The 14,632-nt window shown below is 34.8% G+C and overlaps 1 protein-coding gene across 2 annotated transcripts; it reads left to right on the forward strand.

The window, feature by feature from the left end:
- The first annotated feature begins 26 nt into the window (after positions 1-26).
- Positions 27-14,219, forward strand: LOC132283651 (15-cis-phytoene desaturase, chloroplastic/chromoplastic). 2 transcript variants are annotated; one of them, XM_059785646.1, is made up of 16 exons: positions 27-217; positions 331-403; positions 1,066-1,364; positions 1,456-1,588; positions 2,137-2,225; positions 5,831-5,888; positions 6,167-6,322; positions 9,283-9,431; positions 9,830-9,949; positions 10,263-10,476; positions 10,569-10,671; positions 11,113-11,160; positions 11,725-11,770; positions 12,257-12,444; positions 12,886-13,048; positions 13,848-14,219. In XM_059785646.1, exons 3-16 carry the CDS (start codon positions 1,143-1,145, stop codon positions 13,905-13,907), a joined length of 1,749 nt encoding a protein of 582 aa, XP_059641629.1. In that variant the 5' UTR covers positions 27-217; positions 331-403; positions 1,066-1,142; the 3' UTR covers positions 13,908-14,219. The 2 variants fall into 2 exon arrangements, with proteins under 2 accessions (XP_059641629.1, XP_059641628.1); XM_059785645.1 differs by having other exon boundaries at positions 27-403.
- Positions 14,220-14,632: the final 413 nt, after the last annotated feature.

The raw sequence follows: 14,632 nt of genomic DNA on the forward strand, positions 1-14,632 counted from the left end.
AACGTGTTTTTCTTGTCTTCAGCCAAACAGATGTCAAAGAGTGCCAACTCTCTAGGATTAGGCTATGTTTGGTACAGTGAAAAAGAAGAGAGAGAGTTGGAGAGTTAAGAGTAGTGAGCAGCTGATAGAATATTCCAAATGTGGCCAACTCAGTTCCAACTGCGAAAGCGGCCAAATCACCATCCCCAAACAATTTCATCACCATAATTTTTAATGGGTAACTGCCGAACCACCACACACACACAAACACCACAATTTCCTCCACTTTCGTTCTGTGTCTCAAACATACACCGCTCTGTGCCCTTTGATTGAATCTTCATTGAATTGCAGTATTTGAAATCCTTCTTCAGTTCCAAGGGACCCAAGTTGAGCTCTCTTAGCCCCCCATTTGATTTGCCTCAAGGTAAAAAGCTCACTATACATACACTCTCTCTCTCTCACACACACATATATATCTATATATATATATATATATTTATAGGTGCCCGATTTTGTCGAAGCAATATGTTCTGAGTGGATTTTGCTGGAAGAAAACATTTTGAAATTGAACCCTTTAAAGTTAATTTTCTTTCAACAAATCTAGAAAGTTATGCTTATTTGCCAATTTCAGATGATAATTTCAAGGTGCTTTGTATAGTGAAATTGGGTTTTTTTTTTATTTATCATTATTATTTATTTATATATTAATCATATTTGGGTCCATTTTATAGCGTGGTTGTTTAATTCGTTAAATTCTTGATTTTGTTGGGGTCCGGTTTTTTATGCATATAACTTAATTTAGTACTGTCAGTATCATACAGTGAAAAAATTGACTTAAAAGTAGTTTCTGGTTTGAATAGCTGAGATAGAAATAAAAAGAAGCTGTGGATTGCTTTTATAGTTTCAGTGTACTATTTATATTTTATCTGCACTAACTTTTCGTTTTTTATTTGGGTTATGGTGAAGTTCTCATATGAAAATTTGATTTTTTTAATTTTTAATTTTTTTTTTAATACTTATAAAAAAAATTGATTTTTTTACTACCTACATTAATGGGTTATAATGTCACATATATTGTGATGACAGGGTCACTATTGTTGGAGTTTGAATTGGGTTCCTAAAAGTTTGTGCTAGCATCCAATTTGGATATTGGGCTTGTTAAAATGACTCAGTTTGGACAAGTTTCTGCCATTAACGTGAATGGGCAATGTAATGTGATGAACTTATGGAACTCAAAATCTTCTTGGAGATGTGGTTTCCATGTTGGTCCAGAGCAAGCAAATGCCTTGGCATTTGGAGGTAGTGATTCCATGGGTCATAGACTGATAATCCGAAACAGGGATGCTGTTAGAACAACACCAAGGAAGGATGCACGCCCATTGCAGGTCTGTTTCTTAAATTTGATAGGATGATTTAATCTTCATGAAACTCTCATTGATTGAATGAAATGCATTTAATTATTGGTTTATCATACAGGTGGTTTGCATTGACTATCCAAGACCAGAGCTTGAGAATACTGTTAATTTCTTGGAAGCTGCTTACTTATCTTCATCATTTCGTACTTCTTCCCGGCCAGACAAACCATTAGACATTGTAATAGCTGGTGCAGGTGAGCAAGTCTCATTCTATCTTTAGATGGAGTTTCGTTTTGGTATAGTTAGAAAACAAAGCTTGAATCTATGAGATTAGCTACCCTCATACTCTTTCAGTTTACAGTATTTACTGATTTATGGGTCACTTGTTTTTGTGTGTTTAATTCAAATATCACACACTTGTTATTCTTTAGTACATTTATTAATAAGAGTGTGGCATATCTCTCTCTCTCTCTCTGTGGAATTGAGTTATATGCCTTATTACGAACTGCTCGATGCTTATTAGCTTAATTAGAATGTTCTGAACTCATTATGCTTGTTTATCTATACCCATACCCATATCTTTTGTTATACTGAAGTATTTGATAACATGGCATTCTCTTGGTATATATCAACTTGGTTATGTGCTCTGAACTAATTGTGACTAATTGTGCATGTATTGTTGTAAATCCAAAATCATGCCTTTTATCAATCCTAAAAATAAATTGAACCACATATTGCATTCAAAGAATGATCTATCTTATTTGGCAGTGATGTCAATTTATAAAATTTCAAATTCTTTCAGGTCTGGCTGGTTTATCTACTGCAAAGTATTTGGCAGATGCAGGTCACAGACCTATATTGTTGGAAGCACGAGATGTTCTAGGTGGAAAGGTTTAGATATGTTCTATTTTGTACCTTTATTTCAGTCCATAGACATAGATAGTGTCTGTCTTGTTCGTTGAATTACTTGTTTTTGTTTTATCTCATGCAAATTATAGTCTCTTCTTGTTCTTCTTCTTTTCCAAATTTCTCAGTGACCGGAATATATGATCTTATCAGTTAATCTTAAGATAGTAAGCAGTTTTCATGGGCTAATTAACTGGAAGAACTTTTATAATTTGGTCACTTTTCCATGGAACAACTGACAGGGAAGGTCTGTGATAATGATTGAGATTTCTCTATACTCCTTTTATTTCTGCTGAACATCAGGGTTTTACTTGATAAAATAATAAATTTTCAAGAGTAAATAAGTAATTTTCTTTTCTTAAGTTAGACTGAAGGGACACATACTTTTTTCTATAGAACTCATGGTAGGATATCCATTAATATAAATGCACCCTTAAAAGGTGAAATGCTTCTGGAAAAAGCTTCCTATGAACTATTTTCTGTTGAGACAAATGGTTTCTGAGGAAATTGGATATCATCGTCAATTTCCTCCATTGATGCCTGTACTCTTTCCTTGAAAACTTTCCCTGCAAACCTCCTATAATCAAGCAGCTGTGTGTGTCATTCACCTCTTGATTTCAAATTCATTGGCGAAGGTCATGGGCCTCATGGCATCTTTGTTGGCATGTATTTGGAGTATCTCTCTTAAGTTCTTCTCCCCTTCCTGTGATAACTTAGAAGTGATAATATAGTGCTAGGTCGATTGGACTTAGGTTGTCTAATTTCGTTCAACACTTGGTGTCTATATTTTTATTTTAACTTCTGATTAGTATTCTAAAAGTTAGTTAGGTTAGTTGAGTTACCTCTTGTCCAAGGGTGTTTCGGTAAATTCTAGGCTTCAAGCAGGGGAAAAAGGGTAATTACAACTCTCAATACATGAAATTTTAAACACATTATACATGTTTTAATCTAGCAAAATGTCTTCTGGAATGTGTAAAATTGTTTAAAAGGGTAGCCCAATGCACAAGGCTCTTGCCAGTGCAGGGTCTGGGGAGAGTCAGATGTATGCATTCTCACCTCCACTTCCAGAGAGTCTGTTTCTCGTTTTGAACCTGCAACCTCTAGACCGCATGGAGCAACCTTACCAGTGTGTCAGGGCCATCCATCCGCATAAAATTGTTTAGAAGTTTCTATTTTCAAAATCCTAAAATATTCAGGATAGGGCAATTTCAATAGATTGAGGGATCAAGCAAAAGTCATTGCACCATTTTCGTTCAATTTGAAATGACTTCGATTGAGCGAAACCTATGCTACTAGAGTTTCCAAAATGGATTCAAACCAAGGGCGAATCCAGGAATTGTCAATGGGTTGGGTTAATATTTCTTTGAGTGGGCTAATAGTAGTAATAATTTTTATTTTTTTGGGGCTGGGCTAAAATTAGGTATAGTAAATTTTTTTTTTTTTTTTTGGGTGGGCAAGCCCACCCCTGGATCCGCCAGTGATTCAAACTTCTTAGAGTTTCAAAAAATAAGGAGAGAAGTGCAACTAAGTGTACACAAGGCACAGGCATATTGAGTGCAGCTAGCAATTTGATTGCTATGTTTTGTTTCTTTTGCATTCATCATCATAATCTAGATGGTGAGTGTAATTTGAATGTTGAACTTCGAAAAAATCCAAGTGCTACAAGGATTTTCAACACTGGAAGTATCTTCCGCACAACCAACACAAAGCGGACAATATTAGTCATAAAGATCAACGTGCCAAAGGAGAATGGATTACGTGAGGAACGGATTCTTTGACTGGCAACAAAAAGAGCTCGGGTGGAGCATCTAGCGTGAGTCTGGGTCAAAAGTAATTAGAGAATTCTTATGTTAGAGCCTGGTTAACCTAGTGTGTAAATACCTTTTCTCATAGTGGATTCAATGTACTTGGACTAGGTCCTATGCTTTTTCCCTAATGGGGTATTCCACTTAAATATTTCATGTGTAGATGATCTCTCTACTTACTATGCTTCACATATGCTACATGAGTGAATTTTACAACCTTTCTAGTTAGTTGAAATTTAAATTATTGTTAATAGTAGTTTAAATTGTTAATTTCTATTTAAGATTGTTAATTTAGCAAGAGCTATTCATCCTCCTCTAGGTCTAGTTGGGGCCTTGTGCTTACTCTGTCTATCTGAACCTAGGGTTACGGTCCTCAGTTCTATTATTTCTCTTGGAGTTGCTATTAATGGCATAACTGAACAATGTCGGATCCTGAAGTCATCTTTGGTAACATGGTGGATTATTATTTGGAGGTGAGTTTTGATTGTTGGTGCCACCTTGGCAGCCCTCTCACCTTGGAATGATACATTTCATCTCTGTTATAATATTCATTTTCCGTGTCCAATAACATTGGGGAAAGCTTGTGGCTGGCTGTTTGAGATGTATCAAAGAGCCCTCTTCTTTTACCTTCCCAACGTGCAGCCGTCTGTGAAATTCCCTCCAAGACAAATCAATCACCAGATCCATGCTAATCATCGACTCGGAACTGTATTCTGTTTCAAATTTAAGTTTTTTGGGGGTTCTATTGAACCTTTCATTATCCTAAAAGCGAAATGCCAAAATTCACATTCTCGAGAGCTGGTTGAGGGTTTAAAATTGTTAAGTGGAGAGATTAATAAAACACAATTGACTGGCCAATCTATTTGTCAATGGATGTAGTCTTATAAATAATCCGAGTTGGGGCATGAATGTAATGATGGACATGCTTCCTGTTTTGATGAGAGAAGAGTTTCAAGGTCAAACATCTAAATTAAGTCACGAAGCCCTAGTATATTAGAATCTTTCATATTCTCCCTATCAAACCAATATTTATTCTTTCCTCCTCACAGACTAGCAAACCAAGATAACCAAAATGGCTGATCTTGGAGTTATTTTCTGGCCACCAATTTTACAATAAAATACAATTCTATTGGAATTTATGAATTATGATATATACTACCTCCTAGTATTGATTTTCTTGCAACCCTTTTTCAAACTCGACTTTAATTATTAAAAGTTCTGAGGACTGAATTAAGGAACTAAACCTTTCATATCATATACTTTATTGTTTTGTTTAATTATTTCATTATATTTGTGGTGAACACCTGAACCGTGAAATGGGATATGAGAGTTAACCCTCTTTTGGTGGACACTTTGCTTATAACCTCTGCTAGTTTAACTTTAATGTGATACTATCATGCCCTTCTCATGGAATGCATAATGAAGCGGCTCATCTGGTGTGATGTATGACCTTGCACGTATACTGGTTTGCTAAAACTAGTGTTGCTATCATATTTTCAGAGCACAACATAATTTTGTTGAGGGGAATTTGTTCTTGGTGCCAGAAATCTGTTAGAAAACTCGACTCTTTTTGTGTTAGACAATAAAAAGTGTACTTAACACTTTTTGAAGGTCAGGCATAGACTGAATTTATACAATAGCAGTTGAAATCTTATTCTGAGGCATGTTAAGTTAGAGTTAAAACTCAAGGGTGAGTGCGTAATAAGTTCAGCTTCCTTCTAAAATTTTATTCTATAGCTGGAAATCCTTCTTTGTTGTGGTAAAGATTGGTCCTTATTCTTACAGGTAGCTGCATGGAAGGATGACGATGGAGACTGGTATGAGACAGGCTTGCATATATTCTGTAAGTTCATATTTTGTGGCTTTAAATCTTTGGAATGTTTATTACCATTATTTGGGAAGGATATTTTACTAGAGATCTTGTTCGAGTGCTTTCATGTCATAAAATTTTCAACCACAACATCCTCCACCACCTTATATGTGCTGTAGATATTTCCATGCATGGACTTTATTCAAATCTGGACAAACAATTAATTTGAAGTCTTCTTTGTCCATCTCCTGTCTAAATTATATATTTGACACTTGATGACACTGAATCACTGATTGTTTTCTTGCTTGAAGTTGGGGCTTACCCAAATGTGCAGAACCTATTTGGAGAACTTGGTATTAGCGATCGGTTGCAATGGAAGGAGCATTCTATGATATTCGCGATGCCAAACAAGCCAGGAGAGTTTAGCCGATTTGATTTTCCTGAATTTCTACCTGCACCATTAAATGGTAAACATCTTGTCACATCATTACAAGAATCAAAGCACATGGATCTTTGTTTTTGATTACCAAAGTGTGGTTTAGCTTTTATGATTGGTTCACTTCAGCTTGAGAAATGAGAGCAACTTATTACAGCTGATTAGTTTCCATGATTTAAATTATAACTTTTTAGGCTAATATTGGTGGCTACTCCTATGGAAGCCCCTATAAAAGGTCAATAGAACTTAGGTAGGCAATTTTTGTCACAAAAGCTTGAGTCTGTATTTTTTATTTAACTTTTAGATAGTAAATTATCTCTTGTCCAAGGGCATCTTTGGAAGTTAAGAGCTACATTCAAGGGCAAAAAGGTAATTTCCATCTCATTTATGCATTCACCAACTAAGGTTCATGTTTACATGCATTCATTCAATTGGAATTTCTTTAATTTCGTGATTTGATTTATAAAAATCCTTTTTGACGTGCATGAACATGTTTTTAGAATTTCCTAAATAAAAATCCTAATGCTAGAAGGACTGGGCACTTTGATCAATCGACAGATCCATCGAAGGCCACCGGCCATTTGTAGATCGATCGACACTTGGCCCAATCAATCGAAATTAGAATATTTAATTGCCAAATGAAATTAAATCTCTTTTTAGCCTGGTGTTTCATACATCATCATTGCATTAGATGGTGAAAGTATGTTTTGAGGTGTTCATCAACTAATTATGTTCTAAGAAATTTACCAACACCAAAGTTCTACCAGACATTATGTCTGGGACGAGGGCAACTGAGAAGAGAAGGCTTGAACATGAGGCTTGGACGACTAGCCATTGAAATCAATGTGCTGGAGGAGAAGCAAATCACATGAAGAGTGGATTTGTTGACGGAGCAACAACGTGGAGAGTTTGGTATAAGTTTGTATCAAGAGGTAACTAAGGGATTTTTAGGGTTTTGGAGCTGGTTAACCAAGTTGCAACATCTCTTTCTCATAGTCGATTTAATCTGCCCGGACTAGGTTCGGTGATTTTTTTCCCTTGAGATTTGCACGTAAAAAATCCATGTCCATCTTGTGGTTGATATATTTTTATGCTTTTACATGTTTTTTTATCAAGATGAATGAATTGAGTGAGTGAGTTTTTGAATTTCCGTTATATCTGTTAATATTCAGAAAGCTGTTAAAATCAGTTAATTAAGTAATTTAGATCTATTCATCCTCTTCTAGGTCTAGTCACGTTTTGCGCTTACTCAACATTAGAGATTAGAGTTTCGGTCCTAATACCTCATAGGCATTGGTACTTTTGTAAAATATGAGAATGGCAAAGTCATATTCATCTTCCTAGAGTAAGACTACAAATGTTATAATTGTGCTATCTTACGTCAAGGTGACTGCTTGATTGTGGTTTCTTGGACTAAAGAGGGATGGGGAGACGGTGAGATTTATGCACTTGTGCCACGTGTTTATGATTCCCCTTCTTTGGATTTATGATCTGCATATCTGTAACATAATTCCGAACTAGGAGAGGAGCTTTCCTTCTTAGTGATCTCTTTTTGGAAGTCGTTACATTCTTGGTTTTGGTTCTTTGTAGTTGAAAATGTCTATACACAGTAATTCTAACATCATAGTTTTGTAATATCAAATTAAATTTATATTATCAAGAGTTTGTAGGCTTATCTGGCAGTAACTTGGATTAAATTACTTTTTTTACCCTTAATTTTTAAGTCTAATAAAAAAAGAAGCATAATAGTCCTTTTATGCCCTCCCTTTGTCTTTTTATTTTTTCCTTAATCATCACCCATCTTTCTTCAATCTCTCTCTACAACCTCTCTGTCTAAAATTCTACTTTCTGTGCAAATGAATTTGTATCTTCTTCTATCTATGCTTTCTCCCTTGATAGAAATGGAACCCTAGCTCTAATTCTCTCTAAACATATACACAAACACACCAATTCTTCTTTTTCTACTAGTTCTAAATTTCTCTTGGGTGTTATTTGCGCATGTATTTGCCTCTAGACCCATATCGATAAAATTAACAACAAAAATTCAGACCAAACTTGTCTTGTTCTATCACCTAAAATGTTGTCTCCAGAAGTCCAAAGTTATTTAAACCAATGCTGCTGGTTTCGGAAGGTTTGATGAGATCCACCATATTAGCTCACATGTTATATGCTTTCATTGTAAAGAATGACAGCTACTGAAACAATTCATGCCTTTTGTTTTAAAACTTGAAAATAACCCTAATTTCCTATCTCCAAACATATACACAAACACACCAATCTCTAAACATAGAAAGACACAAGAACAGAGCATAACACAAGGAAACCCAGATAATTATCCACCATCGCTCTATTACCATTGTACAGAGAGAAGAGGAATTTTTAGAAAGAAGAGACAGGATACAAAAGAAAATAGGGAGTTAGAGAGCGAGGAGAGAGGGAGAGAGAGCCGCAGTGGCTGTGGTCAGGGGAATTTAACACACAAAGTGATGAGATGAAGTACACATGTTGCTAGGAAAAAAAAAAAATGGTTCTCGAAAAAAAAAAAAATGGTTCTCTGATGCAAGTATCAACTATATATGCATTTGGCTTTCATATGCCAGAATAAGATTCATCTTTCTGAATGGCACACTCAAGTTTAAATAATCTTTTACTTAATTTAAATATATTTAATTATGTACATAACTTTTAAATGTATTAATCTTATTCCTTTTCTTTTGGTGATTGACTGCTCCATGAAACTGTTACACTCCACATTTGTGCATCTCTGAGTGTTAACATACTATATGGTAGGGTTATTATTTTGTGGCTTAGACTTCCCAGAAGAAATCTGTCACTGAATGATGACTCCCGTCCCTTGCATGAGAACTCATGATTGGCAGAACATGATGAATGTCAATAACACATTCTTTTTTATTAGTTAAACATCAACATGTATTTGACATTGTTCCTCTTCTAATTTTAACATATGCTTCTTGTGGATGTGATTCGCAGGGATATGGGCCATCTTAAAGAACAATGAAATGCTTACTTGGCCTGAGAAAGTCAAGTTTGCAATTGGACTCTTGCCAGCAATTGTTGGTGGGCAGGCCTATGTTGAGGCTCAAGATGGTTTGTCTGTTAAAGACTGGATGAAAAAACAAGTAGGGTAGTTATTTTAATCATGCTCTCTATCAAGTTCACATTGTAGATACTAGATAGATAACAAGAGGTGGTTAATTACTGAAGTTAGCTTGACTAGATCACGAGTTTTGAATTGGCTACAATGTTGTATATCGTATTACATCATTATGTTACTCTTTTTCCTTTTATTTTTATTTTTATTTATTTATTGTGGAAAACTTTGTAAGTAATAGTTTTCTAGTTTTTTGTTTTCTTGGCCTCTCTGAAGGTCTAAGGTGCCCTTTGGCCCTTTTGTTTCCTTTTGTTTCTTTGGGCTTCGCTCCCCTTTTGAGCGTTTTTAATAAAATCTTACTTATCAAAAAAAAAAAATAGTTTTCTAGTTTTGGTAAGTGATACATTCCAATATTTTCTTCCTTAGGGCATACCGGATCGAGTAACTAACGAGGTGTTCATTGCCATGTCAAAGGCATTAAACTTCATAAATCCTGATGAACTTTCAATGCAATGTATATTGATTGCTTTGAACCGATTCCTTCAGGTAAGTTCATCCTTTACTTTCTTTTATTTATTTATTTTTTCTGTAAATGATGATTCAATTAAAAGTTGCGAATATAATACTGGTATTCAGGTTATTGATATGAATTCTGGCTTAGAGTTTGTTGCATTAATGTTACAGTAAAGTTAAAGCCAATGTAATAACATATTTCTTGGATATTCCCTTTTTTTGTACACAAATTTTTTTATAGGGACTTAATTTGTATTTATTTACTTATATACTGCTATTGTTTCCTCATTTATTTCATTTCTATTATTTAATACACTGATTCAAAATATATTAAGATAATCAACAGGAGAAGCATGGTTCGAAGATGGCTTTCTTAGATGGTAATCCTCCGGAAAGACTCTGCATGCCAATAGTTGATCATATTCAGTCACTGGGTGGTCAAGTCCAGCTCAATTCCCGATTAAAAAAGATTGAGCTAAATAAAGATGGAACTGTAAAGAGCTTTTTACTAAATAATGGGAATGTAATTGAAGGAGACGCTTATGTAATTGCCACCCCGGGTAAGCTGTTTACTTTTCTATTAGATTATATAATCCTTCCATATTCTTAACCCTAGGTTTCCAACATTGCTGATGAATTTTTTTCCCATCAGTTGATGTTTTAAAGCTTCTTTTGCCTGAAGACTGGAAAGACATTCCGTACTTCAGAAAGTTGGAGAAATTAGTTGGTGTTCCTGTTATAAATGTTCACATATGGTTAGTTATGGATTCTTTTGATGTTGCAAATGATACTCAATGATGATTAATTTTTGTATCATATTATTTTTGCACTTGAGATATAGATGGTCCCTATCCATGCAAAGCTAGGATTGGGCTTCTACTGATCGAAGATATTTGGTTTTTCTTCATTTAACTAGTGTGGCCAAGAAATTCCAATACATGAAAATGAAAAAGATTGATAGTGAGGTCTATTGCAATTTGCAATGGTCTGAAAGTGTGTTTTAGTGCAATCTAAGATTATTTATGTATCTGCCTTCATTTTCCTCAATTCCACTTCTCTTCAGTCCAGCAAACGTGTTTTGTTTTTCGCGAAGAATTGTAGTAGTCAATAATACCTGTACCCCTTTTATAACTTAATCACTTATAGTTGATATTTGAGATGATTGAGTGGGTGATGTAAGCTGACTTCAATTGCAGGTTTGACAGGAAACTGAAGAATACATATGATCATCTTCTGTTCAGCAGGTTTGGTTTACGCATATAATATCATTTTCATTTTAGAGAAGCATTTCTTTTGTTTCTATAATCTATTTGCTTCATAGTTTTGTATGCCTTCACGCTTACCCGCCATTGTCTTGAGATTGGTTTTGTGCATCTTATGGAAACAATGTTTTCACAAATTCTTTCCTCGTATACTATGGTTGGCTGGATGAGTGGAAGCTTTTCTTCTCATAGAAATTCTGAACTAGTCAGAGGTTTCATGAACATTTGCACTTACAACTTTTTAGATTTTCATGTAACCTCACAGAGGATATTGGTTGTTGAGTGAGAATCTTTGTTTTGAAACTTACCTGAGTAACCTGATTGAGATACGCGTACAAATATATATATATTTTGGTAGGTACAATTAGTTCCTATGATTGCATAAACCATGTGGCGTCTCAATTTCATGATGTTATCTATGTTTATTCAAGACTGGAGAGGAGTACTTCTTTCACTTCCAATTGTCTGTTCCTTTAATCCAATGCAGTTTGCTTATAAATCTTATATACAAGCTTCCATATTTAATTGTTATTTATTTTCTTGCAGAAGTAACCTTCTCAGTGTGTATGCTGACATGTCTGTAACTTGTAAGGTAATAGTTGTTTACCAAATCATTTTAATAGCCACTTCCTTCTAATTTATGCACTTTCAGCCACGAGAATGCCAATATGAGCATGCACATTGGATGCATGCAGCCTGGAAGGCATTCTAGGTATTTGAAGGTCTGTCATGCCTATTCTGTATGATGTTGATTTAGGTCCACCCAATTCTATCCACTAGGAAATGAAAAGGAAATATTATTTGGTAGTTGACAAGGGCTTTGTCTTATTGTTTTACGGACATATGAGTAGCAGTTTTGTTAAATAACCAGATATATATCAGATTGTCACCATATTTAACATATATTTTAAATCACATTGACAATTGAATCTAGCACCTATGTCAGCACACATTCCTCTGATTTGCATGGATTAACAGTATCCCTTTGATTTTCTTATCCAGGCATATCCCAACTAAAAAGGGTTTTACCTTTATCTTGCCTCATAGATACACCTAATTATTTGCTTGTTTTATGCAGGAATATTACAACCCAAATCAATCTATGCTGGAATTGGTTTTTGCACCTGCAGAAGAATGGATCTCACGCAGTGACTCAGAAATTATAGATGCCACAATGAAGGAACTTGCAAAACTTTTTCCTGATGAAATTTCTGCAGATCAGAGCAAAGCAAAAGTAGTGAAGTACCATGTAGTTAAAACACCAAGGTTAGACTGAAATTCCGTTTCCTTTAGAATTTCACTGAAATATGAGCATAAAAATCATGAATTAAGTTCCCATGATTAATATGTTTTCTTCTTCTGTTGTCCTTGAGATGTAGACAGCTGGGCTCTTCACTATCATATTATAATAGCTGCACAGAAAATTATAGAAATAGAATAAACACTGAACTTCTTCTCAGATTTAATTTTCTTATTTTGATTAGATTATCTTTCACCTATAAGAGTTTTCTTTACGATCTTAGTGTATCTTAGTTGTTTTAATATACTATATTCAACTTCAGATAACAAAATCCTATACTAATATAATACATGCATTCCCTATGTGTTCAATGAAAATTAGAATGGATTAGTTTGTATCAGTGAAGGGTATTGGTACTGCGGTTAATTTATTTTTCTCTTTGAACCCAATTGATTTGTTTATTTCAGGTCTGTTTATAAAACTGTACCAGGCTGTGAACCTTGTCGTCCGTTACAAAGATCTCCAATAGAAGGATTCTATTTAGCTGGTGATTACACAAAGCAGAAGTATTTGGCATCAATGGAAGGTGCTGTTCTATCAGGAAAGTTTTGCGCACAAGCTATTGTGCAGGTAATTAATTACAGAACTTGAATGTCATCTTTATGGTGGTAATTTATTTAGGCTTGAATGTGAATCGTTGCTCGAGTTGGTAGTCTCTTCTCTCTCTCTTAAATATGATATTGTTTCTCTCTCAATATGTGTATGTTGTTAAAAAGAACTTTGTTTGACTAGTAGACTTATGATATTTTATCAACTTTGCATTCTTGAAGATTGAGCATCATCTTAGTTCCTATCTATTATACCAAACTTGCGCCTCTGCTAGATATTCTCAAACCCGTATGGTTAATTATATTTATATTTGTATGTATCTTAAGGGTTATAGAACAAACCTGCAAGTTTCCAAAGCCTAAGCTTGAACAGTTCTGCTGCTTACTGACCTTATTCTTATTTAAAAAAATCCCCAATCAGTTTGTGCTGTTAGATTTCTTGTATTCTGTATGCGCTCAAGGATATGTTGTACCCAATCTCAATAATTGTAGGCTTTGCAATGACTTTTGGTGTTGCACACAACCCAAAATTGTAATCTGAGTCTTTTCCTCAACCCAAATCGACTTATTATGTTATATTGTGCTGTTATAAAACCCAGTTTGTGGTGAGAGTTGAAAGGTGGAGCGTGAGTCTTTTAATCTTTTCATGGTTGATAGTGGATTTAATATCCCTCTTCTTTATGGATGTAAGAGACTTGTTGAACCATGTAAATCTTGTATATTATCTTTAACAATCATCGATCCTATGGTATGTATGCAGCAATTCACACTATTCAGTGCTTATATATTGACTTGCTGCACTCACATATTGAATTCTGCAGGATTATGAGTTGCTTGTTGCTCGGGGGCAAAAGAAACTAGCTGGGGCGATGGTGGTATGACGAAACCATTCAAATTGGAGGAAAATTTGTGACAATACCCAAAATCCATAGAGAAATGGTACTATGTATGATAATTTGAATACCAACTTGTCCCCACAAAATGGTCATCTCTCTGGCAAAGAAATGCTCCTTGGAAGTGATTCTTCCACTGTTGTAAGTTGTTCAAATGCGAACCTTGTCTCAGTGGAAATATTTCCATTTTTAGCTGTCAGTTGTAAAACTATGGCTTTTTAATTTGTTGCCTATAGGGTGTAACATAATTGTACCAAAACATTGAAAAGTCATTCAATTGATGAGAAGGATTACACAGTCTGTCTTAGTTTGTGTACCTGGATCATTTGCAGATTCAAAAAGAAAAGAACTGAAAAGAAAAGCTATTCGTCTTTTTCATTTCTTCACTAAATTGTGAATTTTAGGTTTATGACCCAAGTAGGGATTACATTAAATATTTTGAAAGGCCTTTTAGTTCCTGTCAGTTCAAAATTTCCATGGCACATAGTTGCGACAAGAAACTAAGTATGGTTCGAATTCTCATAACGATTGACCATTGATTGTTAAACATACCACAAACCTAGCCATTCAGAAAAGGGAATGGGATATCTATGAAGCGTGAGAATGCGGGTTTGACCTAAGGCTGTATTCGGATGCATGGAATTGGAGTTTTGGAATTGACAAAAAATCGGATGCATGGAATTGAAGTTTTGAAATTAGAATTAGTGGAATTG

This window comes from Cornus florida, unplaced genomic scaffold, assembly GCF_030987335.1.
Source record: "Cornus florida cultivar Cherokee Brave unplaced genomic scaffold, ASM3098733v1 CherokeeBrave_3.0.0_Hap2_Chr11, whole genome shotgun sequence".
Classification (NCBI taxonomy): Eukaryota; Viridiplantae; Streptophyta; class Magnoliopsida; order Cornales; family Cornaceae; genus Cornus; species Cornus florida.

Coding starts and splice junctions, on each gene's coding strand:
- LOC132283651 (XM_059785645.1), top strand. CDS start 1,143: ATGACTCAGTTTGGACAAGTTTCTGCCATTAACGTGAATGGGCAATGT. Junction 2,226..5,830: donor GAGATGTTCTAGGTGGAAAG/GTTTAGATATGT, acceptor TTATTCTTACAG/GTAGCTGCATGGAAGGATGA. Junction 12,445..12,885: donor CATGTAGTTAAAACACCAAG/GTTAGACTGAAA, acceptor TGTTTATTTCAG/GTCTGTTTATAAAACTGTAC.